The 25567-nt window shown below is 42.3% G+C and overlaps 1 protein-coding gene across 6 annotated transcripts in view; it reads left to right on the forward strand.

Annotated features, from left to right (window-relative positions):
• CDH18 (cadherin 18) overlaps positions 1-25567 on the forward strand; it is a 603832-nt gene that overhangs the window by 389948 nt on the left and 188317 nt on the right. For 4 of the 6 annotated variants that reach the window (XM_081918195.1, XM_081918191.1, XM_081918194.1 and 1 more), the window contains 2 exons: positions 11660-11839; positions 18890-19383. In XM_081918195.1, coding sequence (XP_081774321.1) covers positions 19156-19383 — 228 coding nt within the window. In that variant the 5' untranslated portion in view covers positions 11660-11839; positions 18890-19155. The remainder of the gene's footprint in view (positions 1-11659; positions 11840-18889; positions 19384-25567) is intronic. The other 2 variants (XM_081918192.1, XM_081918196.1) reach the window with 2 other exon arrangements.

Below are 25567 nucleotides of genomic sequence, written 5' to 3' on the forward strand. Positions count from 1 at the left end.
TCTCATGGGTCACATAATGCGTCTGCCTAGGCAATAAAAACCATGCAAAAATGTGTAACACCACAGGACATTAGCTAACAATTACAAAATATGTTTTCTTCATTGTCTACATAAGACACTGCTTTGGGAGTCTGCTCGCTCCCAGTAGTCTCTATATATTTGTGAATAAACATATATTACAAGGATGTCGCAACTCAAAGGAAACAAAATGCAGTAGTGATTTTCACAGCTTGGGGAAGCGGTGATAACTGCTTTATAGGCTTGCCTTAGGTTGTAAAAGCTACCATGAAAATATATTAAGTGAATTTTAAAATAGGTTTGTAATATATTGAAACAGTCTAAGATCCTAAAATATTTGTTAACAGAAACAAAGAGTTGGTACCAAAGAGTTTACAGATGAAAGTATATATAGTACACACAATACAGGACAAATGCTAAATTACCTAGTGTTTAAGAATAGGCATTTTGAAGGTTTAGGGTGTAACAATTATTTCCAAATTAACATGCTATGCGCAAGTAGCTGAAGAAAGATAAAGAATAGCTTATTTTGTTATGTAATTGACTCCTTTCATCATGTGCAGGTATTCTATCCAGGATGTAATCCACAATCACTTTTATATTACTATAGGAAAATGCACATTCAGGCTGCAACCCTATACATACTTCCATGGGAGTAAGCCCCATAGAACTCCACGGGGTTTACTTTTGAGTAGACAATGTATAAGGTGATTTTGTAAAAGGCAATCGTAAAGCATCTTATGAAAAATTAAGCTTTTAATCTGCTTGCGTCCGTAAATAATGGAATTATTGTTTGCTTCTGCTTCTTAAACAATCAAGATGAAAAACCAGAGAACAGCAATAAAAACATGCTGTGAGTACAGTTGGAATTTTTCATATCCTGTCAGTGAAAAAAATCAAGATGACCCAAGATTGAGAGATTGTAGGTTTTGTGTACTCTTCAAGGTGTTGTTTCCTCCCCACACCCATTTCCCCTCTTATTGTTCCACTGATGTGTCAAATTGAGTACTGTATGCTGGGGAGGAGTACTAACACTTGAATCAGAGCTGCAAGGTCTTTTATTTTCTTCTTAGATCTTCCATATAGGTGACATGCTGCTACTTGATGTGCTTGAGAGGAGTACAGCAGTTTAAGGAAATAAATATTGCCAGAAATCAGAGCATGTTAGACTTCCGCAAAGACCAAAGCGGAGAAGGCCAAAGTCTAGGTTTCATGACCTAATTATAATAGCTTCTTTTTTAAACCACGGATAGAAATGTGCTAAAAGGAAATGATATTTCAAAAGGGTGAGTTGAATACACATGAGCTCAAGCAAATGGTATTGGCTCCTTCTGAAGGGGGTATGGAGGAAGGAATGCATTTTTAGAAGGGATGTCACAAGAGTTTGTTCAAGCCGGAGTTGGAAAAGATCTCTAGGGGTTTAGAGGACCCCTTCCCCAAAGGGAGGCAAATCTCCCAAATCTCCTTGGATTTTCTCTCCATTTTCATTCAAAATCCAAGCATCAGGTGAGGCAGTCTAAATGATTTCCTCACTTCATACTTATCGAAAAGGTTAATCGGAAGGGAAGGGTCTGCTCAGTCGACAAGACGATAACAGCAGTGTAGCAGTGGTTATGTTTGATCATTGTCCCCATTTTGTTTTCTCCTGTGTTTTTGCGTCTTTGTGCAAGTGAGGCATGGCTGGCAGATAGATGAAGGTGAGCAGAGGGCTCTGTCAAATTTGTTCAACGGAAAATGAAATCTTTTTGCTGCTGCTTGTGTAGCCTCAAGGAGAACACGGAGCCCTTGACCAAACACTGTTGCCTTGTCCTCCTTTCAGCGAAATCCTTTTTTTTCCCTCCAAAGGAAGCACCTGACATCTAGCAATAACTTTCTTGGGGGGCGGTTGTGTCAAGATGTCCTCTTGTACCAGTATTCAGGTGGCAGCTTTCTCTCATAACCATTTTGTGCTATAATGCTAAACTGCAAAGTGGGGGGTGGGGTGGGCTTTGGTTCCTTATGAAGTTTGCTTGGAGAAAGCATTTGTGTGAATTTTCACAGTGGCTACAGACTTAGAAATTTCCTGTTAAACTATAGCAAGCTGTTAGGCTAAGAGAGCGGGACTACAAACAACATGATGCAAGGTGACTGTCAGTGAAGACTGTCAATGGAAGAACGTCTAATGAAAAGGTACCAGAGCAAACTAAACAAGCTGACTTTTTTTAAAAAAAAAAAAAAAAGCAAAGACTTTTCCATAGAAATCCATTCCTTTGGACCAGGAAAACAGGTTTCAACATACAAAAAAAAAAAAAGGAAAAAAAGAATTTCTCATAATAATGTTGTGCATCTTCAGAGTCTTGAATCTGGGAGGCTAAATGTCTTAAGTTCAGGGGTAGGAAATCCTTTGGCCTCCAGATGTTATTGGACATCAAGCTCAGCTAGCAAGGCCAACAGGGATGCAACATCTGGATAGCCATAGATGCCACATCGCTATTTTAGCTGATAAAACTATCAGTGGCAAAGCGGATTACTTCAGAATTTTACAGCAGCTGGTATTTACAAGCAGTAAATGAATAAAACACTATATTTCCCACAATTTGATTCTTTTAAATAATTCATCATATGACTTCTGACATTTTGCAGTAGGCTTTATGATGTTTTCATGTCTTGAAATCTGGATCAGTGGTGCAGGTCAGGATACTGGATAATGCTGTGATAGGAGTTGGTGCCTCGTCTAGAACACACTGCCAACCATATTTCTTTTTAATCAGTTCAGTTATAGTGCCCGTTCAGAGGTTTTGCAAAGATTTAACGCTCCTCAGTCTGACTTCTCATAGATGAATGTGTGAGCTGCAGGACGGTCCTCCAAAGTTTGAAAATTAATGTTCAGCAGCGTCAATGCATTCCTAACGGCTGGAAGAATGCTTAGTAGCTGAAAAAAGCCAGGACACAACCCAAAGAAGCAAGTGGAGCATTATATCTTGCACTGCCCCTTACACAGTGATACCTCAGGTTAAGTACTTAATTTGTTCCAGAGGTCCGTTCTTAACCTGAAGCATCACTTTAGCTAATGGGGCCTCCTGCTGCCGCTGCGCAGCACGATTTCTGTTCTCATCCTGAAGCAAAGTTCTTAACCTGAGGTACTATTTCTGGGATAGTGGAGTCTGTAACCTGAAGCATATGTAACCTGAAGCATTACCCGAGGTACCGCTGTATAATGAAGCAAGAGAAATATTTTTAGCGCCTATAATGACAAGGTCCCCTGACCAGAACCCCTCTGACATGATTTTATATCTCCTTCCAGACACAGATAAGTATGTGACCTGGCATGTAGCACTCTTTGCAACTGCCACTAGGAAAATTAGAGGAAATTATATAGCCAAGGTAGCCACCAACTGTAAAGGAGATGAATTTATTTGACCCTATCTACATCTACATCAAACTGTATTCTATCTTTATCACCAGACTCCAAATATAATTGCACATTGTGTTAATTAACATTATTTTTAATATATTAGTGGCCTTGTGATAATTTAAGCTTATAAATTTTATTGTTTAATGTCTTAACTTGTATATTAAGGTACTTTTATAGCTCTGTTTAGAGTAGGTAATGTCTTGATAATATACATGTTTTTGTAGCCTTATTGGAGTTCACCGATTGGGTCTGCGTTGCCAGTGGCGTAGCGTGGGTTGTCAGCACCCGGGGCAAGGCGAGTAATTTGCGCCTCCTAACCCGTGGATTTTAGTAGGGGCAGAGAGCTGCGAGTGCGAGCACCCCCCCAGATGTTGCGCCCGGTGTGGCCGGGCCCCCCTGCACCCCCCACGCTACGCCACTGTATGTTGCTCCCGGACAGGAGGAAGGAAGTCAAATGACACCGAGGGTTGGTTCAGAGAAAGAGTTCTTTATTTCTGCTCTCTGGAACAGCAGAAAGGTACCTGAGTGGTGTGTCCACAGCAAGTCCAAAGAAATGAGAAATTTCATGCAGTATATATATCCTCCAGGCACCCTCTCCCTCCTTCCCCAGGAATCCAACCACATCAGCCTATACACGCAGGTTGACATCACATATGCTCCTGCTCCGGTATTCTTAACCATAAAAGGCTATTCCTTCCTGTACTTCTGCCCATAAAAGGCTATTTCTGTTCCTACTCTTATCTTGGAGCAAGAGGTCACCAACTCCAAGAACACACTCTGGCGCTGTTCCCAGACTAGGTGTCTATGTGTCAGAGTGTGTCCAGGACGTAAGATAAAACCTAGACGTGTCATCCCTGTTCTAGTGGAACAGTCAAGGCCATCCTTGCCATCATGAACTGATAAAGGAGAGGACTCTGAGCACTTGTTTATTCAGCCGGGTTTTTATTTATACATTGACTCAGAGCTCAAGTTAATGGAATTTAGCTAAGGAAAAATAGGGATTTTGGTGCCTGTCTCAAACTGCCTGCACAGTCAGTTTTAGGTTTGGGAATCCCATTCCTTCATTTTAAGTTTTTGTATCAATTCAGTATATTTTCTTTTAATTGTTGAATGATTCTGTGTACATTGCGGCAGCCTTTGGCTATGTGCAATAAAACTGACTAAGTGTTCAGGTTTCCAGCCACTCCATCTCAACTCCTTCTTTCTGTGCTCTTCCTTCCAAAAGCTTTACGGTGGCCAAGTTTGCAGATGATACTGAATGGTTCAGAGTCCTTTTAACAAAAGAGATGGTGAAGATCCTACAAGCAGAGTGAATGGGTAGTAAAATGGCAGATGCAATTCACTGTAAACAAGCGCAAAAAATGGTTCATATCAGGGCAAAAAACAAAAACACCCCCCCCCCAAAAAAAAATGTCATCAATTTCACATGTACATCCACAGGGTCTGAATTGGCAGTGAAATGCAATCTTGGAGTTATAGCGGATAGCTCAATGGTCAACTCAACGTGTGGCAGCTGTGAAAAAGGCAAATTCCATGCTAGTGATCATTAGGAAAGGAACTGGAAACAAAACTGCCAATGTCAAAATGCCTTTATGCAAATCTACGGTGAAACTGCATTTGGAATACTGTGTACAGTTCTAGTCGCCTCAGCTCTTAAGGGCTATTGCAGAGTTTTAAAAGGTTCTGAAAAAGGCAGCTGAAATTATTAAGGGGGTGGAGCAACTTCTCTTTGCAGAAAGGCTATTTTTGTGACTTTTTAGCTGAGAGAAAAGGCGAGTAAGATGATAGAATGATAGAAGCTTATAAAAGTATTCATGGCATGCAGAAAGTGGGTGGTGGCAAGCTTTTTTTCTCCCTCTCATATTACTAGAGTTTGTGGACATCCGTTTTAGCTGAATATTGGAAGATTCAGTATAGAATCACATTCAGCACGGTTGTCCCCGCAGGTGACAATGATTGCTTCTAACCTGGATGGCTTTAAAAGAGGGGTTTTTTTCTTTTTTTGGGGGGGGGGTTGGAGGATCATGGAGGACAAGGATAACAATGCCTACCAGCAATCATGGGTATGTTCTACCTCCACTGTCAGAGGCAGTATGATATCATTGTTAGAATTCCAGCTCCGTGATTGCAGTCATGGGTTTGTTGTCTTTCACATGGTGGTATGTGTTTTGACTCCACAGAGTGGGAAGTGACGGAAACAGGATATTTGTGTTACTGTGTTCCGTGAAGTGGGACTATTGTCCTTTGTTCTTTTTCTCTTTGCTGTTTGATGCTAGAAAGAGAGGGAGCCATGTTGCAGTGCTCCCTGTGTAAATAAAGCAGATTAGCCAAAATGCTGAATTGCTGAGGTCTGTCACGCAAGGTGCGCAAACTCTGCGGATCCCTAAGTGTGCCGGTGTCTGTTGGCATCGGTCACTGTGATGTTCGGGCAGAAAAAAGCTTTTGAAGCTCCTGAACGATCAACCAGGAGGGAGGGAACATGCCAGGTGGGCATGTGTCTCTACCAGGGTCCTACTCGAGTGTAGGCTGAACTCCTGACAACCATTTCATGGGAATCATAGGAGGGCATAGTACTGCTGTGCTCATGTTCTACTCGCAAGTTTCCCACAGGTATTTGGTTGGCCACTGTGAGAACAAGATGCTGGCCTCATGGCTCTTGTTAGGCTCTTATTATGTTCTTCCTGAGCTTACAAAGTGCACAATGACCTTTTGGGGGTTCCTTCTCTCCCATTGGGTGTATTTTTGCTATTCATTTTTTCCCTTAATGCAAGTTTCACCAACCCTTCTGATATCTCCTTCTTGTGAGAGGGTGGCTACGTAAGGACTCGCATTCAGACAAATGTCCGCCGTTGGTATTTGTGATATTACACCACCAGTGGACATGACTTTGCTCCTGCAGAATTAGTGCTCAGCATACAGGCAGCTTACATGGAAGTCATAAAAAAGACTTGTGTGTTTGCTATTGGTGTGTGGAAAGTGTGGGTAGAAGCCTCTCAGAATACTAGAACATGCAGTGATGTAATGAAGCTGGATAGCAGTAGATTCAAGGCCAAACCACGTAACTATCAGGGGACTTCTTTGCCACAAGGTATACTAATGATCTCTAGCTCAGATGGCTAGTTTTTCTTTTGTTAAGTATTAGACAAATTAATGAGTAAGCCTCTGAGTTGTTAATGGAACTTCCATGTAGATCTGAATACCAGGCTCTTGAGGCATACCATAGGGGGAAAACTATAATTTAGGGTCAAACTAGATGTGACACCATTCATGCAATTAGCAATTATTCCTGAACCAGATCCCCCTCCCTCCAGGCATTCTGTTTGCATCGAGAGAAAAGCTCCAATCGCTGTGCTAAAAGAACATTTATACAATTGCTAGTCGTGGGTATGGGTTCCTGTCCAGTTTTGCTCTATGAAACCCTTCTTGTCTGAGACATCTGGCTGCTGGTTGTTGGAAACAGAATGTTGAATTAGTGCTCTGATCCAGTAATACAGTTATTATCCTCTGAAATGCAAAAGCCCTGATGCAGAATGAATTCCCTTCAGTAACCGGATAGAGAGGGGCATTTATCTGTAAAAAACAACCACATCCAGACCATTCAATGGGCCTTATATGCCCATCACAGTGCAGATGGAGTTGCATATCCTTGCCATATTGGCTGTGGTCAAGGGAACCTTCATATGCATGCCACTGGCCTTTGTTGCTGGATCCAGGGAAACACTTTTGCCTTCTAGATTCAAATAGGAATGCTGCAAGTGTGTGTTGTCGATCTTTGCAATATTTTAGTGCTTACATTTCCAGTCTTGGCAGGTAGAAATGAAAAATAATGGGGAGGGGAGGAGAGTTAAGTGGTCATTTTCAAACGTCAGAAAAGTTTTGGTTCACTTAGCATCTGAGCTCTGGGTTGAAGGTTCAGATCACTGCTTTGGTTACCCTTGACTTTAACTGGCTGAGAGAGAATGAGAAAAATAGACCACAAATGAATCACAGTCTTAAATTGTCGGGCATTTTGCCAGCGGCTGAGCTATTAAAGCTGGCTTTCCCATCAACGCTTAAGCAACAGGTTTTTGAGAAGTCAGCTTTAAGAGGACAGCTAAAGTTAGATAAAGGGCTTTATTGCTTAAGCCCCAACTAATGAGCTCTTGAGTGTTTTAAGGCCGTTTTGCCAATCATTCTCTACTTTCTCGCGCACACACACACTGCAGTAATTAAGGATCTGTTTACATTTCAGCTGTGGACCTAAAATGTTATAACTCAAACACATTGTGTGTGTGTGTGTTGGGGGTGAGGCAGATGGGGAATACTCAGCTGTGCTGTTACTGTGAGAATTCAGAGTACTATTTATCACCTGCAAAAGGTATCTCAGGGATTGCTTTCTGCCACATGCCCTTCTCCACACATTAAGTTCTGCAGAGTCAGCCTTGCTCCATGTCTTGCTGCTTGCTGAAGTTCCATCTGCAGAGTCAGGGAGCATAGCTTTGGAATAGTGGTACCCACTCTGTGGAATACCCTCCCTAGACAGCCTTCAACTTTATTTCCTCCTCTTATACCCATCCCTCTGGCATCCCTTTCCTGCCTATTGGATTCAAACCCTCCTTCATAATATCTCTACCCCACCCTACTCCCATCCTGAGCTATTGCTGGTTTACTTTTAACTTCTAAAAGGGGGAAGAGGCAGCATGGAAATGTTTTAGAAAATTAATAAATAAATCCTGCCTAGTCCTTCATGTTATGACAGCTCACATCCAAACACCATCAGAGGCGCCATCACCGTAGACTCCCTCAATACATCACAGTGCCTGTGAAATGTTCTCTTCCAGGTTTTTTGTTCTCTCAGCCTCTGTTTCTTCCTGTTAACAGCTGGGAGCAAATCCAGCTGTGATAGATACAGCTCCACATATATATATTTCCATACAATTGCACAGTATATGCACTTGTTCTCTTTCCCTTTCCCAGTTTTGCTTTGGTGAATTGATTCATTCTCACCCAATTTCCGTGTCCTTGCTTTACATTGCTCCATTTCCACTTTCCAAAACTGTTTCAGTGGTTGACCCCCTCCCTAAACATCTTGCCAACATTTATAAATTTCTTCATTCTAGTCTGATGGTTTGTTTGCTTTTGTAATGTACCTGGTCTCAACTGCTATGGGTGGGTAATAATATATTAAAAATAGTATATTGTAAGACCCTCCCCACCACAATAAAATAAAAATAAAAATCCAGAGATCCTGTCACCGTATTTTTCGCTCTATAGGACGCACCAGACCACAAGACGCACCTAGTGTTTGGAGGAGGAAAACAAGAAAAAAAAATATTCTGAATCTCAGAAGCCAGAACAGCAAGAGGGATCGCTACGCAGTGAAAGCAGCAATCCCTCTTGCTGTTCTGGCTTCTGGGATAGCTGCACAGCCTGCATTCGCTCCATAAGATGCACACACATTTCCCCTTACTTTTTAGGAGGGAAAAAGTGAGTCTTATAGAGAAAAAAATACAGTATATCATACAAGACTTCCAGTAGTCATGAATAACTTCACCTCCTGCTTTCTTTAGAACTTAGACACCATTATTGTTTTCCAGGACTGGATTTTAAATATAACTATTAATCCTTTCCCATCATTTCACACTCTTCCTGCCTTTTGGAAAATTTACCTCCCCAGTTCTAAATGTAGCTTATTTCACAGTTGGACATTCCACTGGTGCACTGAGAAGGGGTGGGGGGAAGCTGGCAATGCAACAGCCCCAAACCACCTAGTGAGTGCATGTTCCACGGTGAAGAAGTTGCTTTTCAATAACATACAAGTCCAACCATGTGTTCTGTCTTGTAAGGTAGGGTTACCAGACGTCCCAGTTTCCTGGGGACAGTCCCCGAATTTGTGAAAAAGTCCCTGGACAAATTTGATCCCCGGAATGTCCCTGGATTTCATCTAATGTCCCTGGGAAATGCAACTGCGGCAGTCTCAGCAGCCCGGAGCAGTTGGCTCTGGCTGGCTTCAGGAGCTGCTTGGAAGTTCCCATATGATGGTGGTGCAGGGGCTCTAAGATGCAGCTTCTGGGCTGCCTCCACCTTCCCTGACCCCAGCAACTAAGCTGGGAAGGGAGGCTTCATGCGGCCTATTGGAGCAGCCCCCCAACTCCTAATTGCGTACAAGCAGGAGTGGGGTGGGGATCTCGCAGCTGGGAAGGGAGGCTTCACGTTGCCTATCAGAGCTTGTGTGCAAGCAGGAGGGGTCAGGGATCTCCCAGTTAGGCAACTGGAAGCCTCCCTTCCCAGCTGAGGGATCCCTGCCCCCTCCTGCTTGCACGCAAGTAAGAATGGGATTGGGGCTGCTCCGAAAGGCAGTGTGAAGTCTCACTTCCCAGCTGAGGGATCCCTGCCCCCTCCTGCTTGCATGCAAGTAGGACTGGGATTGGGACTGCTCCAATGGCAAGGGAGGCATTGTGCTTCCCAAGCCTCACTGCCGCTGCTCTCAGCCCTCCTCCTTCGCCTTCCATGCCTGACCCACCACGCACCACTTCCCCACCACCACCGAAGAACAACTCAGGGGCTACCCAGGCTCATGGAGAAAGGAGATAGAAGCCTCAGAGGAAGGGTAAACATGGCGGTGGAGGTCAAGGTGGCGGTCACCCCTCTGCCACTGCCATTGCTGCAGCATCAATGTCCTGAACATGTCTTATTTATTTATTTATTTATTTATTTATTTATTTATTGTGTCCCCGGATTCATTGAAAACAAATCTAGCAACCTTATTGTAAGGTATCTAGGCAAATGAATGGGTTGCACAGAGCAAAATAATAATAATAATAATAATAATAATAATAATAATAATAATAATAATAATAATTATTTATACCCCACCCATCTGGTTGGGCTTCCCCAGCCACTCTGGGCGGCTTCCAAAAAATATTAAAACACTGTAATACATCAAACATTAAACATTATGAATACGTCAGCACTTAATGAAATATGGGTGTATCTTGTTTGTTTTGGTTTTTCAATGAGGCATCAATTTGCTTCATTTGTAGCTGATAGCATTATTTAGTCTAGTTGATGACATCTTTGATAATGACAGAATCCTGATTTCAAACGTTAGGTTTGGACAACTCACTCCTGGCTTCAGGAGTGTGAATGCAGACGCTCCAAGTGTCCCCATTTCCCAGGGACAGTTCCATATTTACAGAAGCCATCTCGGTTTCTAATTTGATCCCAGAATTTCCTTCTTTTCCTTAGGACATTCCTGTTTTCATTAGCAAAATGTTGCCCCCTGAGCCAAGGTGATAAGTAACTATACAACCTTTAGAAGACATCTGAAGGCAGCCTTGCATAGGGAAGTTTTAAAATGTTTCATGTTTTATTCTGTTTTTATATTTGTTGGAAGCTGCCCAGAATGGCTGGGGTAAAATAATACTAATACTACTACTACTAATAATAATAATCGAATAGGACACACCTATTTTCATTGGAGAAGTCTTGGAGAGTATGGGGAATGTGGCTGCAGAAAGTGAGGCAAACCAGTCAGTTGACACTGTATGACTGTATGTGGTGTGGAACCTGGAAGTGTCTTGCTGGTGTCTGACCAGACAGGTGAGCTCCGAAGCCCTCTGAAACCCCATCTGATTTACAGTTCATCTTGGCCTTTGTGCTTTCCTGGTTGCAAAGCTTCCTTTAGCTTGCATCACGATGCTAGAGTTGGGTCCCTGGGAATTCATTAGAGTCTCACTGCTTCGCTAAGCAGGAACCAGTGTACTCTAATGAGTTTCAGCGGCACAAGAAGAACTTTATCCCTCCCTTCCGGTACCCCTCCATCAACTTATTTAATTATTTATTTTAATTCCAACCTGCAGCAACTCAAGAGATATGGAACTCATTTTGCAAGCGTTCCCAGGAGATAAGAAAAGTTGGCTCAGTGGTAGCATATGTTCTTTGTTGCAAAGGGGGCGAAAACCCCATCATGCACACATACACACACAATTCCAAAAACCACAGGTATTATCAATGGTAGAATTAGAAATCTTAAGCAGTTTGAACTGCTGTGCTCCTTCAGAATATATTATTGCAGAATATATGCAATAAAATTAATCAAGCAGCATAAACACAGAGAGACCTCATTCAAGAAATAATTACCAAGGAACAACAGAAATCCTACGTGTAGACTGTTCCATAAAAAGGGGAAAGAAATATCATAAATGGATTCTCAAGACCTTCCTCAGAGAGACAGTTGCCTATATAATATTTATTTCTTCTTTTTAGCAGGGTCACAGATGCCCATTCGCAAGAAGTATCGGAAAAGAAGCAACCACTGAAAGATCAAAACGTGGCGTTGAGAAGGAATGTTTGGACTTGGATTTGTCTAATGGAATGTTGGTTACATGTGGAATGAAGCAACGGTATTCAGAATAAGCTTGTTCTTCATGCTGACACCCAAACACGGTGCGTACAATGCAGATGTGGGTCACTTCCAGATGACCTGTTTGTTTAGCTTTCATCCTGATTTGCTTGCACAAAGTTTTGGGGAGGTCAGAGAGTGTTGGCTGCTTACTGAGCTCATGCTCTCGTGCACCCACAGGATGTGGCAAAAGAACAATTAGATATCTCCACCCCCATCAGATCAGCAGTATAGCGTAGCCAGAAAAATGTTGCTACTCTCCTCCAATGGGCAACTGGCTAATTACATACTGCAGTATAAAGGATCTGAGGGAGCAATGGGATGTATGTCCTCATGCCAATGTGAAGCATGAAAGTCCTGTAGCATCTTCCTTTTGAGATGAGCAAGGCAAAATCACAGACCTGCCAAAATGCAGATGAGAGGTTTTGTTCATAAAGCACTATTTATGGTCTCTGCCACCAATGAAGAATGCAACCTTAAAATTGTGACTGTAACTGTGTTTGCTTTTGGTACTATGTTATCTTTTACTGCAAGAATAACCTTTCTTTGTATACATTGTGTTTGCTTTCTCCTTATGCCCTCTCTTACATGCACACACTCATACAGTGGTACCTTGGGTTACAAACACTTTGGTTTACAGACTCCGTTAACCCGGAAGTAGTACTTCAGGTTGTGAACATTACCTCAGGATGAGAACAGAAATCATGTAGTGGCAGCGCGGCAGCATCTAAAGTAGTACCTCAGGTTAAGAATAGTTTCAGGTTAAGAACGGACCTATGGAATGAATTAAGTACGTAACCAGGGGTACCACTGTACCATGTTTTCCTGTACTTAAGATTTGCAGTTGTATAGTTATTGTTTCTGCCAATGTTTTTAAGAGTCAAATTGCAGCTGGTTGTCTGAATCTTTGGTCACATGTCACTGTTATTAGAGTGACTAGAGGGGTTTTTTCTTTCCATTCTAATGACTGGTTGTGCCCAAATAGAAAAGTCCACTGACTGTAGTCACACTCCTTTTATATTCTTTTGTGTTCCTCTACCCATTAATATGGGATGCGGGTGGTGCTGTGGGTTAAACCACAGAGCCTAGGGCTTGCCGATCAGAAGGTCGGCGGTTCGAATCCCCATGACGGGGTGAGCTCCCGTTGCTCGGTCCCTGCTCCTGCCAACCTAGCAGTTCGAAAGCACATCAAAGTTCAAGTAGATAAATAGGGAAGGTAAACGGGGTTTCCGTGTGCTGCTCTGGTTCACCAGAAGCGGCTTAGTCATGCTGGCCACATGACCCGGAAGCTGTATGCCGGCTCCCTCGGCCAATAAAGCGAGATGAGTGCCACAACCCCAGAGTCATCCACGACTGGACCTAATGGTCAGGGGTCCCTTTACCTTTTAACCCATTAATATATGTTGGAATTAAGAGCTTGCAAACAGGTATACCCCTTTCTCACCTTTTTTTTTTTTAGGGCAGGGGGTTAATGCCTAGCATTATGGAATTCTAATCTTGTGGGAATGTAGGAGATTAGAAAAGGAACTATGTGTTTGCCTGAGCTAGGCCAAACTTGGTTATTGTCATAAAGCTTTTGTCTGCAGCTCATGGCAGTACTTTGACTCAATGCCACAATCTCTCTCAGCCACATATCTTCTGAACTGAGCTTGCAAATCAAAGTCAGATTTTTTTTTTTTTTGCAATAGAAGAAGAAAAACATCTTTTTGAGTGCACTATTCTGCAATACTAGCTGAATACCAATGACGTTGTATATATGCATGCCCCCCAGATCTGGAAAAACCCCAGTGACCATGCCACTATAATATTGGTAGGTGCAGAAAATCCCTCTGTCTCTCAGGCAGGAACCTCAATACTCAGCCTAAAATTGCAGAAAGAAGCAGACCAGGCAGCTCTTGAACTATCAGCCAAGCATGCGTATTATAGCATTTGTTTCATTGTACAATACTTCTAAAATTGTGTTTATTCACCTGTCTGTTCACCTATTCACGTATTACACCTGTATAGTGGTAACACAGCTGCCAAATTGCTCCATTTTGCAACCAGACCAATTTTAGCACACAGTGAAGTAAACACAAAGGAGGGAGGGGAAGAGAGTATCCTCAAACTGCTATAAAAACGTGATCTGTCCATAACACAGAGCAATCAGACAAAAGCTTTCCTGGTATAATGGTCTTTGAATGCACACATAGTGATAATTGAGCTTAGTCATTTGAATCTGTTCATGGATGGAAAGGTGGATGAGAGAAACAAATCTGAAACTTTGTGGGTGCAAAGATACTGCGAAGGGGTGATTGGAACAGGGAAAATATGAGTAAGGAAAGGGTTACACCCCCCCCTGTGCCTCTACATTCCCAGGAGCCTCTTCTGGAAGTAGTTTCCCCAAATACTGTAACATGTCTTTGTACCTTATTCTATTGAGGTTTGGCACCTGCAGATCATTTGATAGCAATTACAAGTCCAAGTGTGGCTCAGCACAAGGCAAGGCATATCAGAACCATGGATAGCTCCCAGGGATTCCTGCTGGCTGATGTGTGAAAGGACAGAGTCATCAGTTTTCAAAAGGATGAAGCATGGCAGGGCATTCCCTTCCAGTGACTCCACCACTTTGAGAGAGCTGCATGCAAACTTTAAAGCAGGGGTGGGGAACTACTGCACCTCTAGATGTTGCTGAATTACAATTCCCATTAGCCACAGCAACCATGGCCAATGGCCAGGGATGATGGGAGTTGTAGTTCAGCAATTTATGGAAGGCTCAAAGTTCCCCAAACCTGATTTAAAGGGTCCAAAACTGATTCTGCAGTTGCATGGTCTTGTCTAGGTGTGGTCATCCTCACAGACTGGCAATGATGGGAGAGTAGTGTCTTCAGGCTGGGACAGCGTAGAAGGCAGTGCTGAGTGGGACAACTGGTGACTGAGTCCCTTATATTTTGCTCGTAGTGTGTTTCTCTCTGACATATGTTCTGTAGGTGTACCTGCTTGTATGAGGTGTCTGTCAATAAATGTGCACTGGGAAGACTCAGGATTGTGGTGGCAGGTGGACCCCACCACATATTTCAGCACATTCAATAGATTGTGATATCAGACGTAATGTGCATACAAAGTATGTTGCTCAGCTTGTCAATATTATCAGGATCCCTCAAACATCCAGTCAAACTGTGTTGGTTGTCTGAAAAGGACTTAGGTCCAAAGGCATGTGGAGTAAGAGTTGTCCTAGGACACTTAGTATAGGTCTACTGTCTTTTTCCCCCCTAGGGGGGTCGCATAGCCCTTGAGTTGCCCCAATATCTATCCAGTGACTGCTCCAGCTCACAACAGCTCAAAAGTGCACCCGTCTCCGCCCGCGATAAAATCGGAAGTACAACAGTTATTATTTTCTGTCTTCTTGTTGCACAACATGGTTAGGTTTCATGCCTAATGACATCAAGTGTGAGTGGGGAAAACATGTGTTTGGAAACCCATGCATCATATAACTATACTTGTTATCAGGGAAGCCATGGCTGGTGCTGCAGACCTTAGACTGGGGACTGTGACAGTGAGGCCCAGGTGCACTACTTCTTGCATCACCAGAGCAGTGAGCAGGTAGTAGAGTTTAGATCCTTGCTCCTCTGCAGCAGCAGCACCATCTAGATCAGCCTTTCTCAACCTGTGGATCCCCAGATGTGGTTGAACCACAACTCCCATCACCCCTTGCTAGCAAGGCTCAGGGATGATGGGAGTTGTAGTCCAACAATATCTGGGGACCCACAGGTTGAGAACTGCTGATCTAGATGGTCAGAGGGCATACTGCAACTTTCCAGTCCAGCAAAATCACATGACACGAGGAGTTGCTAACACATCACTTCTGACTTTGGCCTGTTTCCTCTGGAAAACTTGCCAGGGTCTACTGAACTGTTTTCCTGTCTCCAGGTTACTAGCTCTGATGTTGCCTCTGTGTAATTTGTAATCCGGCACATGGAAGAAGAAGATGTAGATTATCTATTAAGCCTTGTTTGTCCAAGAGAACTGGAACTGAATGGTATCTCTTCCATGGCGTTTTGTAGAAGTTAATATCAAGTGTTCATATTCTATTTGTTCTTGGCTTAGGGAGAAGTAATTTTGTGTTGGTTGTGCAAAAGGAAAAGGAAAGTAGAACAGCTGAATTATTTAAGATCCTCTCACCCATGCAGTGATTGAAATAACTCCCATTCGTAACCTTTGAGTGCTGCTGGTTTTATTATTGATAATAATATGTTGAATATTTATTGGAAAAAGGATAGGGAGATGTGACTGAGCCCTTGCTCTTCTCACCTCAGATATAATACTGGTTTCAAATGATTAAGTGATCTAGGTTAATACAGTATTTTGTGTTCCCTGGAAAGCAGATCACATGCAATCAATATTGCTAGCTTCATCTTTAGTTTAAGCCTCCTCCCCCCACCCAATGCAGCAGTGAGCCACAGACTTGTGAAGTCCTGGTCGAGTCTTAGCAGGATCAATCCTATAAGACTAATTATGTGGAAAGAATAACTTCTTTTGTAGAGCAGTTGTCAGAGGGATGGTTGTTGTGTGTGAAGTGGCACAAGCGAATATATACAGATGTAGATCCAGATAATTATTTTTTCCTCTTTCCTTTTGGCGGAAGCTCTTGCGCCAAAATTATGTTGTAACTTGTTTTGTATTGGAAAAATCTGTGCATCTCTGGGGGTGCTTTGCTCCTTAATTAGCAGTTAGCAGAAAAGGATTGAGCTGGTGTTTGCTCTCTGCCCTGTTGCTGCCTGATGGAACTGTACTTGGATGCGGTACAAACACTGCAAAAGCGCCTCATGTTCCAGTGGGAATCTTCATTTTGAAGCATGTGTACAGAACAAGAGAGAAAAATTCATAAGCCATGCTGGAACTGGGGCACTTTGAGGCCTGCATATTCCTGTGACTTGTCTTCCTCGTTTTCAAGAACCTGACCAGGAGTACCCTGGAAAGATGAGTTTCTTCAAACTTTGTTCCAGCGGGTATTGAGTATATTATATCATTCCCCTTCTTTTGTCACATTAGATTGTTAAACAATTCACTACGAAGGGCAGAGGTGTGATTACCATAAGATAATGGCACCCATGGGTGTAGGAGGCCTGCACATGACAACCTGTTTCCTGCAGCAGTTGCTTTTGCTAGATTTTAAGACATCTGTGTGTGTGTGTGTGTGTGTGTGTGTTTGTAGGAAGACAAGAGTATTGTGCTCTTTCTTTCCCAACTCTCATGTCTCTCTCCAGAATATTGGCATCTTTCTTCTCCTGCCAAACACAGACAGACAAAAAAACACACTTCCATAATCTCCTCTCAGAAATATCTGTTTCCTAGAAGTACTCAGCAACCTGGCATCAAAGAGAGGGGGCATACAGTGTGTTTGGGGTCTAAAAGGTCTGGATGTCATATCCCCCCCAAAAGCTACCACCTCCCCTTATCACCATTGAGTTATTTTCAACACAGTTGCCAATCCCTCACCCTCCCTGATTTCTTACAGGAGCTTTTGATGATTACAGATCCATGACATTATTGTGGTTGAGATTCTAGTAAATACAGTTCTCAGAATTACAAAATGTCTTCCACACAGTGTGGTGGTTGTTTTTTTCTTTTCCTTTCTAATACATGCATGCATATATATATATATATATATATATATATATATATATATATGAATTCAAATTCAAATTCAAATATATATTTGAATTCAAATATATATATTTGAATTCAAATATATATATATATTTGAATTCAAATATATATATATATATATTTGAATTCTTTTTTCCCAACCAGGTGCTGTGTACGTTTGTCTCTGTGTGTGCATGTAATAATCATTTTCCTGTTGTATTGGAGTAGGGAGCAGTAGTATAGTCTTACACAGGGGTCTGCAAACTTTTTCGGCAAGGGGCCAGTCCACTGTCCCTCAGACCTTGTGGGAGGCCGGACTATATTTTGAAGGGAAAAAATGAATGAATTCCTATGCCAAACAAATAACCCAGAGATGCCTTTAAAATAAAAGGGCACATTCTAATCATGTAAAAACAGGCTGATTCCCGGACTGTCCGTGGGCCGGATTTAGAAGGCGATTGGGCTGGATCTGGCCCCCAGGCCTTAATTTGCCTGCCCATGGTCTTACAACTGCTAAGACCAAATCCAACCCAGAAAGCCTGCCCCCCCCCGATGAAAAAGAAAAAGTGCTCTGCATGCATTCTCTGCATATCAATACTCAAAACATTCCAATGCAGGAAATTTGTGTCCCAGGACCTGAGTCTGTCTCTCTCTCTCTCTCTCTCTCTCTCTCTCTCTCTCTCTCTCTCTCTCTCTCTCTCCATGTGCCCTGACAAGTATGATTGTCAGCAGGAACTAGCACAACTATATTTTTTTGTGACACAGGACAATGGGATGGCCAAGGAGTCATATCCTGGAGGCAAGGGCGAAGGGTCTAATCTGAACCAAGTGGGGTGCAAATCAATTCACAGGCCCAACAAGACAAGATCACTCAAATAACAAGGTGTTCACAAGTGCTTGTGATTCGCCGGGCATGATTTTATAGACCTCAGCCATATTGTGCTAATGTGCAAAGTGTGATACATCCCAGGGTATTTGTTCTGAGTGTCTCTGCACTTTCCCTAGTACTACTAATCTCTCTTGAGATGGAATGGCATGAACTGCACTCATGGGAGCGTGATTAGAAAGCAGCCTACTTGACAAGGTTCGTGAAGAATGCACGAGATAAGGAAATTGTATTAGCTGGCCCGAGCTGCAGGGCTCTGGATGGGTTATAAATCTTCATAAATAAAACATAAAATAAATTTCCTGTATCAAAGCTTCGCACACTTGCAAGATATTGTGCTAGTCCGCTCTTGCCATCTGCACCTATTGAAACACTACACTAATTTTAAGATGCATAAACACACACAGTTTCTATAAAAGGTTAAAAAGAATGTTGGTTGCTGCAGGGCATTCTCTTGGCAGAACCTGTTAATGCAGTAATAAGTACATCATTACTGCAGGTCAAAAATCTGAAATTACTGTTCTTAGTGATGTGATAAAGTATTTTTTCTCCCCTCTCTTTCTCCTTTTCTTTCCATTAGGTATAAAATGTGTGGCTCCAACAGTCAATTGTGAAGATCACAGAATAAACCCCAGCCTCTTCCTCAGTTTGCTTTTCATGATGTAAATGAACCCAGTCTCTGACCAATGAGGAGCTGAACCATGGACAGGCTAAAAGAAACTTTCTGGACTGTTTTGTTAAATCGGTTATTTCCTTCTTCCATGGGAGCCTACTAACGGATTATAGCAGGAAGGCAAAAGAGGTGAAAGGGGAAGAAAACACCTTGAACTGGAAAGCGATCCTACAATGAGAATAACGAGCACATCTTGTATCTGCCCAGTCCTAGTTTGTCTCTGTTTTGTGCAGAGGTGTTGTGGAACTGCACATCATGGCTCCATCAAGGTGACCAGAAACCAAACCAAACATATAGAGGGGGAAACAGAAGTTCACCATCGTCCCAAACGTGGATGGGTTTGGAACCAGTTCTTTGTTTTAGAAGAGCACTTTGGACCAGATCCTCAGTATGTTGGAAAGGTAACAAACATCTTTTCTTCTTGCAAATGTCGTATGTGCTGCAAACAACCTAACACTCTGGGGCACACAGTTATCAGAACAACACAGTTGGGGTACACAGTTATCAGAACAACAAGAAACAACTGTTTATTAAACTAATATCCAATTTGTTAAGAGCATTCATAACATGTATGAAACTTATAAAACATAATATACTTAGCAAATATATAACATTTTTCTTTAAAAGCTTACATCTCCTCTATACACACATATATGTAACCGGTTTCACCAATTATCAGTTTCCCATTTATCTTCCCATATGTACACCCAAATTTACATTTCGTGGATGTGTTGACTTGGAAATCCTCTGCAATAGGTCACAGAAAGAGCGTTTCCAATTTCTCAAATGGGGGGAGGCTGGCAAAAATATATTAGTTCAAACATATGTATTTGACATGAGTAACATGTTTATTTGACTACAGTATGCATGACCTCCCAGTCTATACTCAGAAAGAAATGGGGATTGGAGATTATATTGTGTGACCAAGGAGGCATTGCACTGGAATACAATGTAGATTTATTGAGGGTTGTGTAGGCCCGTGTCTCACAGGACCTATTTTCTTTTGTTATGAGAACACAATAGTTCAAAGTATCAGAAGCGAGTGTAAAATTCCTGCCTGGTTATCAGTTCCAGATCTACTGTGGGCTTGATTCATGACTATCATGAACTCATTTTGGAAAGAATGACTGAGGAATTTTTTAAAAAAATCCTAGCTAGATGTTTAGACATTTTGTATGCTATTTTTGGGTGAAAAAGACTGTCACTTTGATCGCATCAAGCTTTCATTTTACTCCCTTCTTGATATGCAGTGTATACATTCATATATGTGTTAAAACAGGGCTGGGGGAGCTGTGGCCCTGCAGATATAGTTGGGTTCCCAGCATGCCCAACAATTGACCAAGATGCCTGGAACTGAAGGGAGTTGGAGTTCAGTAACATGTTGCGTGGGCAGGTCCTCATCCTTGTGTTCTAATGTGAAAGGTAGGTAAAGGGACCCCTGACCATTAGGTCCAGTCGTGACCGACTCTGGGGTTGTGACGCTCATCTCGCTTTATTGGCCGAGGTAGCCAGCGTACAGCTTCCGGGTCATGTGGCCAGCATGACTAAGCCGCTTCTGGCAAACCAGAGCAGCGCATGGAAATGCCGTTTACCTTCCCACCAGAGTGGTACTTATTTATCTACTTGCACTTTGACGTGCTTTTGAACTGCTAGGTTGGCAAGAGCAGGGACCAAGCAACGGGACCTCACCCTATCGCGGGGATTCGAACCGCTGACCTTCTGACCAACCTTCTGATCAGCAAGTCCTAGGCTCTGTGGTTTAACCCACAGCGCCACCCGCATAGTAGAGCTTAAAGCTGTTATGTGTCTTCCATGATATCTGTGAGTGATTGTGTGAATATGTACATAGTATATTGTGCCTTTCTGGAACTGAATTGACTACCCAGAACTGTGTAGTATGTTTGCTTATGACACTCTACCCAAATTGTACTTAGCAATCTTCCTCCATTTCTTGTGGGACATCTTTTAGGGAGCTGTTGCTTCCTGCTGATGGGAAGGCAACATCGAACAATGCAACCAGTGCTATTTTTCTAAGGTGAGGTGCTGGAACTCACCACAAATGCCTCCCATATTCTCTTATAATGGCAATGGCGCCCACCTGAGAGGTGCCAGAACTGAGTTCCGGCTGGAAAAAAGCCCTGCATGCAACATTATGTAGATAATGCTTATTGCAGATGCTGCAACCACATGAATCTTGCTGAAATTTCAGAGGAGGACAATCTGGGGTTGAGTCTATAATAAGAAAATAATGAGCAGTATTTAATAATGGTTATGAATAAAGAACAGAAATAAAGTTAAGGAAATTGTTGGGTTCATTGTAGCTACTTTTATGAATATATCTGTTTTATACAAATCTGTTGATTTTTGCATATAAATTTATTTATACTTTGGGGCTTATAACTCTGCATTTTGTTTTATAATAGTTCCGTGGTTTATTTGGACTTGGCAGGAATATAAGCAGTTAGGAAATACAAGGTAGTTTTCAGAGCTCAGTAATGTTATTGAAAATACTGTGAAGGAGAAGAGCTGGTGTATAAGCAGATAATAAATATATCTGCTAAGTTTATTTCAATGTTAATTATACTAGAAACATTTAGAACAAACATAAGGGATTGTATATGACAGGGGTAGCCAACATGTTGCTCCAAAACTGTTGCTGAGCTACAAATCCTAGCAGCCCAGCAATTTATTTGTATGTTGCCTTTCCATAGTAAACCATACTCAAAACAGTTTACATAATTCACTTACAAGACTTAGCTTACTATTTATCACTATTTTTTTTGGCTAATTAAAAATACTGTAATAAACATACAATAAAATCAAAGAGTCCACTGATAATCCATCATAAGTTCTAATAATAACAATAATGACAATAACCTAATAAGAAAAATAATACATCTTCCATGCTAAATCTTAATCCAAGCAGCAGCCCCTAAACAAAATCCTACTCTGGAGATTTCTAGGCATCCTGAGCAGCAGAATGTGTGCTTTGATTCAGTCAAAGCGCCACCATCTCAGGCCAGGTGGGAACAGGCCAGACAATGCAAGAAGCAGGCGTTGCAGAACTCATGATGAGAAGGCCATTAACAATTGAGGGACCACAGGTTCCCACCCCTGCTTTAACCCAATGGCTTAGGGACCAAGGGCCTCATAAGCTCAGTCATCTGGACGACATCCTGTCTAACTACCTCTAATGTAGAGAGTGAAGTAGGAAAGAGGGGCACCATCACCAACCTGGCCTTTCATCATCAGCATTGCTGCAATTTACCAGGAGGGGGGGAGGGTTGCGACTGTGGCAAGGTAAGCACAATTCAAATTCACTGTCAGATCCAGTCTGGTGTTGCAGTCTAGTTGCCCCATGGCAGTCTTGCTATCAACACCTTTCTCCTCTCCTTCCTGGGCAAACCCCAGTGCCACCGGTGATGGGAGATTGGGTGAGCATTGCTGCCCCTCACTGTTGTATAGATGTGTGTGTTTGTATGTCAAGGGGTTCATGGCAAATAGCCTGTTCCCCAACTCTCAATAATATATGTGCTAGTTTTCTGCTGCTCATTTTTACAGGAAATAGATATGCTAGATATGTGAAGGAAAGAAGTGCACTGTGGGTAGTCCCCTGTAATTGCAGGTCCCTACTTGAGACAATTGGCTTGTCCAATCAGTCAGTCAGTTAATCCATACATTTTGTTCTCCATAACTGATGGAAACATATATTTACTAGGTTAGCTTTGCTGCTAATTTTATGGGAAATAATCATGCCAGGCATATAGATAAAAGAACTATGGGCAGTTCCTTATAATTTCTCATTGATGGCATTGACCTTTCCAACCAGTCATTAAACTCAATGCTGCATTCTCCATCAATGCCGCTGACGTATTGCATATCTGAAAGTCCTCCTTACATTTTTGTCATACCCACTTTGGAGCAGCTCCATCACAAGAGCAGAATTATTTTGTGTACATAAAAAGAAGAAGAAGATGATATGATAATAATAATATTTTTATTTATACCCCGCCTTCCCCAGCCAGAGCCGGGCTCAGGGTGGCTAACACCAGTAAAATTACAATAAAAACATAATGGGGGGGACCAATTTAAAATAAGGGTTAAAATACAATTTAAAATACAGCCTCATTTTAATAGTAGCCCATAAATCAAAACCATAAGGGGAGGGAAACATAAGGGTCAGACTGAGTCCAAACCAAAGGCCAGGCGGAACAGCTCTGTCTTGCAGGCCCTGCGGAAAGATGTCAAGTCCCGCAGGGCCCTAGTCCCTTGTGACAGAGCATTCCATCAAGTCGGGGCCAGTACGGAAAAGACCCTGACCCTAGTTGAGACCAATCTAACCCACCTTGTGACTTGGGACTTCCAAAATGTTGTCATTTGTGGACCATAAGATCCTCCGTGGGGCATACCAGGAGATGTAAGAATACATCAGCAATCAAAGTAGTGATTATTCTGCTTCCTGGATTGTCATCTGAAAACATCATCACAGTTTCCTAAATTACCATCTGAAGACTATGTACCATACATCAGACTGGATTTTCACTAGGCATGGTAGGAGAGTTCATCCAAGCTTAGTTCAGACCCGGGGAGTTTGGAAGATCTGAGTCTGATTTGGATGCGAGCCTTTGACCCTTAGATTTCCTTTCCAGAGTACACAAAATCTGACTGTCTAGAAAAGGAGGTTCCACAATATATTCACCCCAATCCAATGCAAGCGAATGGAGTGAAGTAATTCTGGTAGCTCGCATGGGGACAGAGCACCCCTCAAAAAAAAAAAAAAAGATGCAAAATCGGGAGAGAGAAAACCAATCCCCTCTGTGAAGCAGTAGCAATCACCCCCCCCCCCAAAGATTACAGTGTCACCCAACTTTACTTTGAAAGAGCTTGTTTATATAGCCAAACTAGATGTCAGGGGACGTCAAGGGACGTGGGTGGCACTGTGGGTTAAACCAAGGAGCCTAGGACTTGCTGATCAGAAGGTCGGCGGTTCGAATCCCCATGACGGCATGAGCTCCCGTTGCTCGGTCCCTGCTCCTGCCTACCTAGCAGTTCGAAAGCACGTCAAAGTGCAAGTAGATAAATAGGTACCACTCCAGTGGGAAATGGTGTTTCTGTGCACTGCTCTGGTTCACCAGAAGTGGCTTAGTCATGCTGGCCACATGACCCGGAAGCTGTATGCCGGCTCCCTCGGCCAATAAAGCGAAATGAGCACCGCAACCTCAGAGGTCCCCTTTACCCCTTCTACCCTAGATGTGATGTGGGAGCTTTTCTTTCACTGAAAAAGTAGGACTGTGGTGGGTGGGGAGGAGGAGATGCAACCTTTTGCTCCTCACTGCAACTTCAATCTAAACCCCCAATAATAAACAAACAAACTAATAAATATATTCTAGATTATGAGTAGTCTAATACGAAGTACTCTCTAGGTGATGTGAATAGTAAAGTGGACAATGCTAAAACATACCACATAATTCAAGAAAGTCATAAATCAAGAAAGCCAAACCGAGCAATAGCCAAATAATAAAACCTGGCCGTAAAATCCAACAGAGAGTGCTTCTAGACCATTATTCTTTCCAGGTGGGATTCAGTCCCATACTGACAAATACAGATTGCACAATTAATGCTGATATGGAGCTCTTGTGCAACAAACTCAACCTCTCGCCAAAACGAAACATTTTGCGGTAAGGAAACTGATGGGAAAATGGAACTTTTGGCTCGATGTAATAGCCGCTACCTCCCCGTAAACAAGTCAGGAGGAATGTTCAGTAAACAGGTTGTCTGGAAAGGACCAGGGACAGCCACAAATCAAATTCCAGGAAACCATCCAACAAAGCTCACAGTTACAGTTACAAAAGCTAAAATCAGCCAAATTGCTGTTTATTTTGCAGAAGCCAAAACAGAATAGTATCAGTGATTTCAAAGCAGTCTTTGCCAACCTAGTGCTCTGCAGATGTTTTGGCCTATAACGCCTATGGTGGGCACCAGGTTGGTGAAGGACACTAGAGAGGAGTTGAATGGCCTTGGAGAACAAAAAATGTATTTTCCTATCACTGAAAATACATTAAAGAGAGCACCAGATGACTCTGTTAGCCACAAAGGTGCTATTAACCCCAAAGTGGAAAACCTGTGTGGTAATAGCAGTTTGGTGTGTATGCGTGAGGATTTAGATTGCAGATGGGGTGCAGAGGCCAAGAGTTATACCCCAGCTACTTTTTCAGCAACACACACACATACACTAGGGTTATGTGATATATTGATATATTGTCCCAATCCAGTTTGAAGTCTATATCGTGATATCAGTTTCATAATTTTTGACCTGGCAATATATAACAAATCGTGATGTGTTTTAGAGCTGGGTGCTATATCATCCCAAACCGGTTTGAAGTCCATATCATGATATTTATTTCATCATTTTTGACCTGGCAATATATTGTGAATCATGGTGTGTGTGTGTGTGTGTGTTATGCAAAAATCACAATGTGGGGAAAACCGTGAAACCAACCAATGCTTCTACATAGCTCCATCCTTATTTCAGACATTGTGATATAATAGAATATCGTGATATTTAGGTGGGGATATATCATGATG

This window comes from Podarcis melisellensis (genome assembly GCF_964234715.1).
Source record: "Podarcis melisellensis genome assembly, chromosome: 7".
NCBI classification, from domain to species: Eukaryota; Metazoa; Chordata; class Lepidosauria; order Squamata; family Lacertidae; genus Podarcis; species Podarcis melisellensis.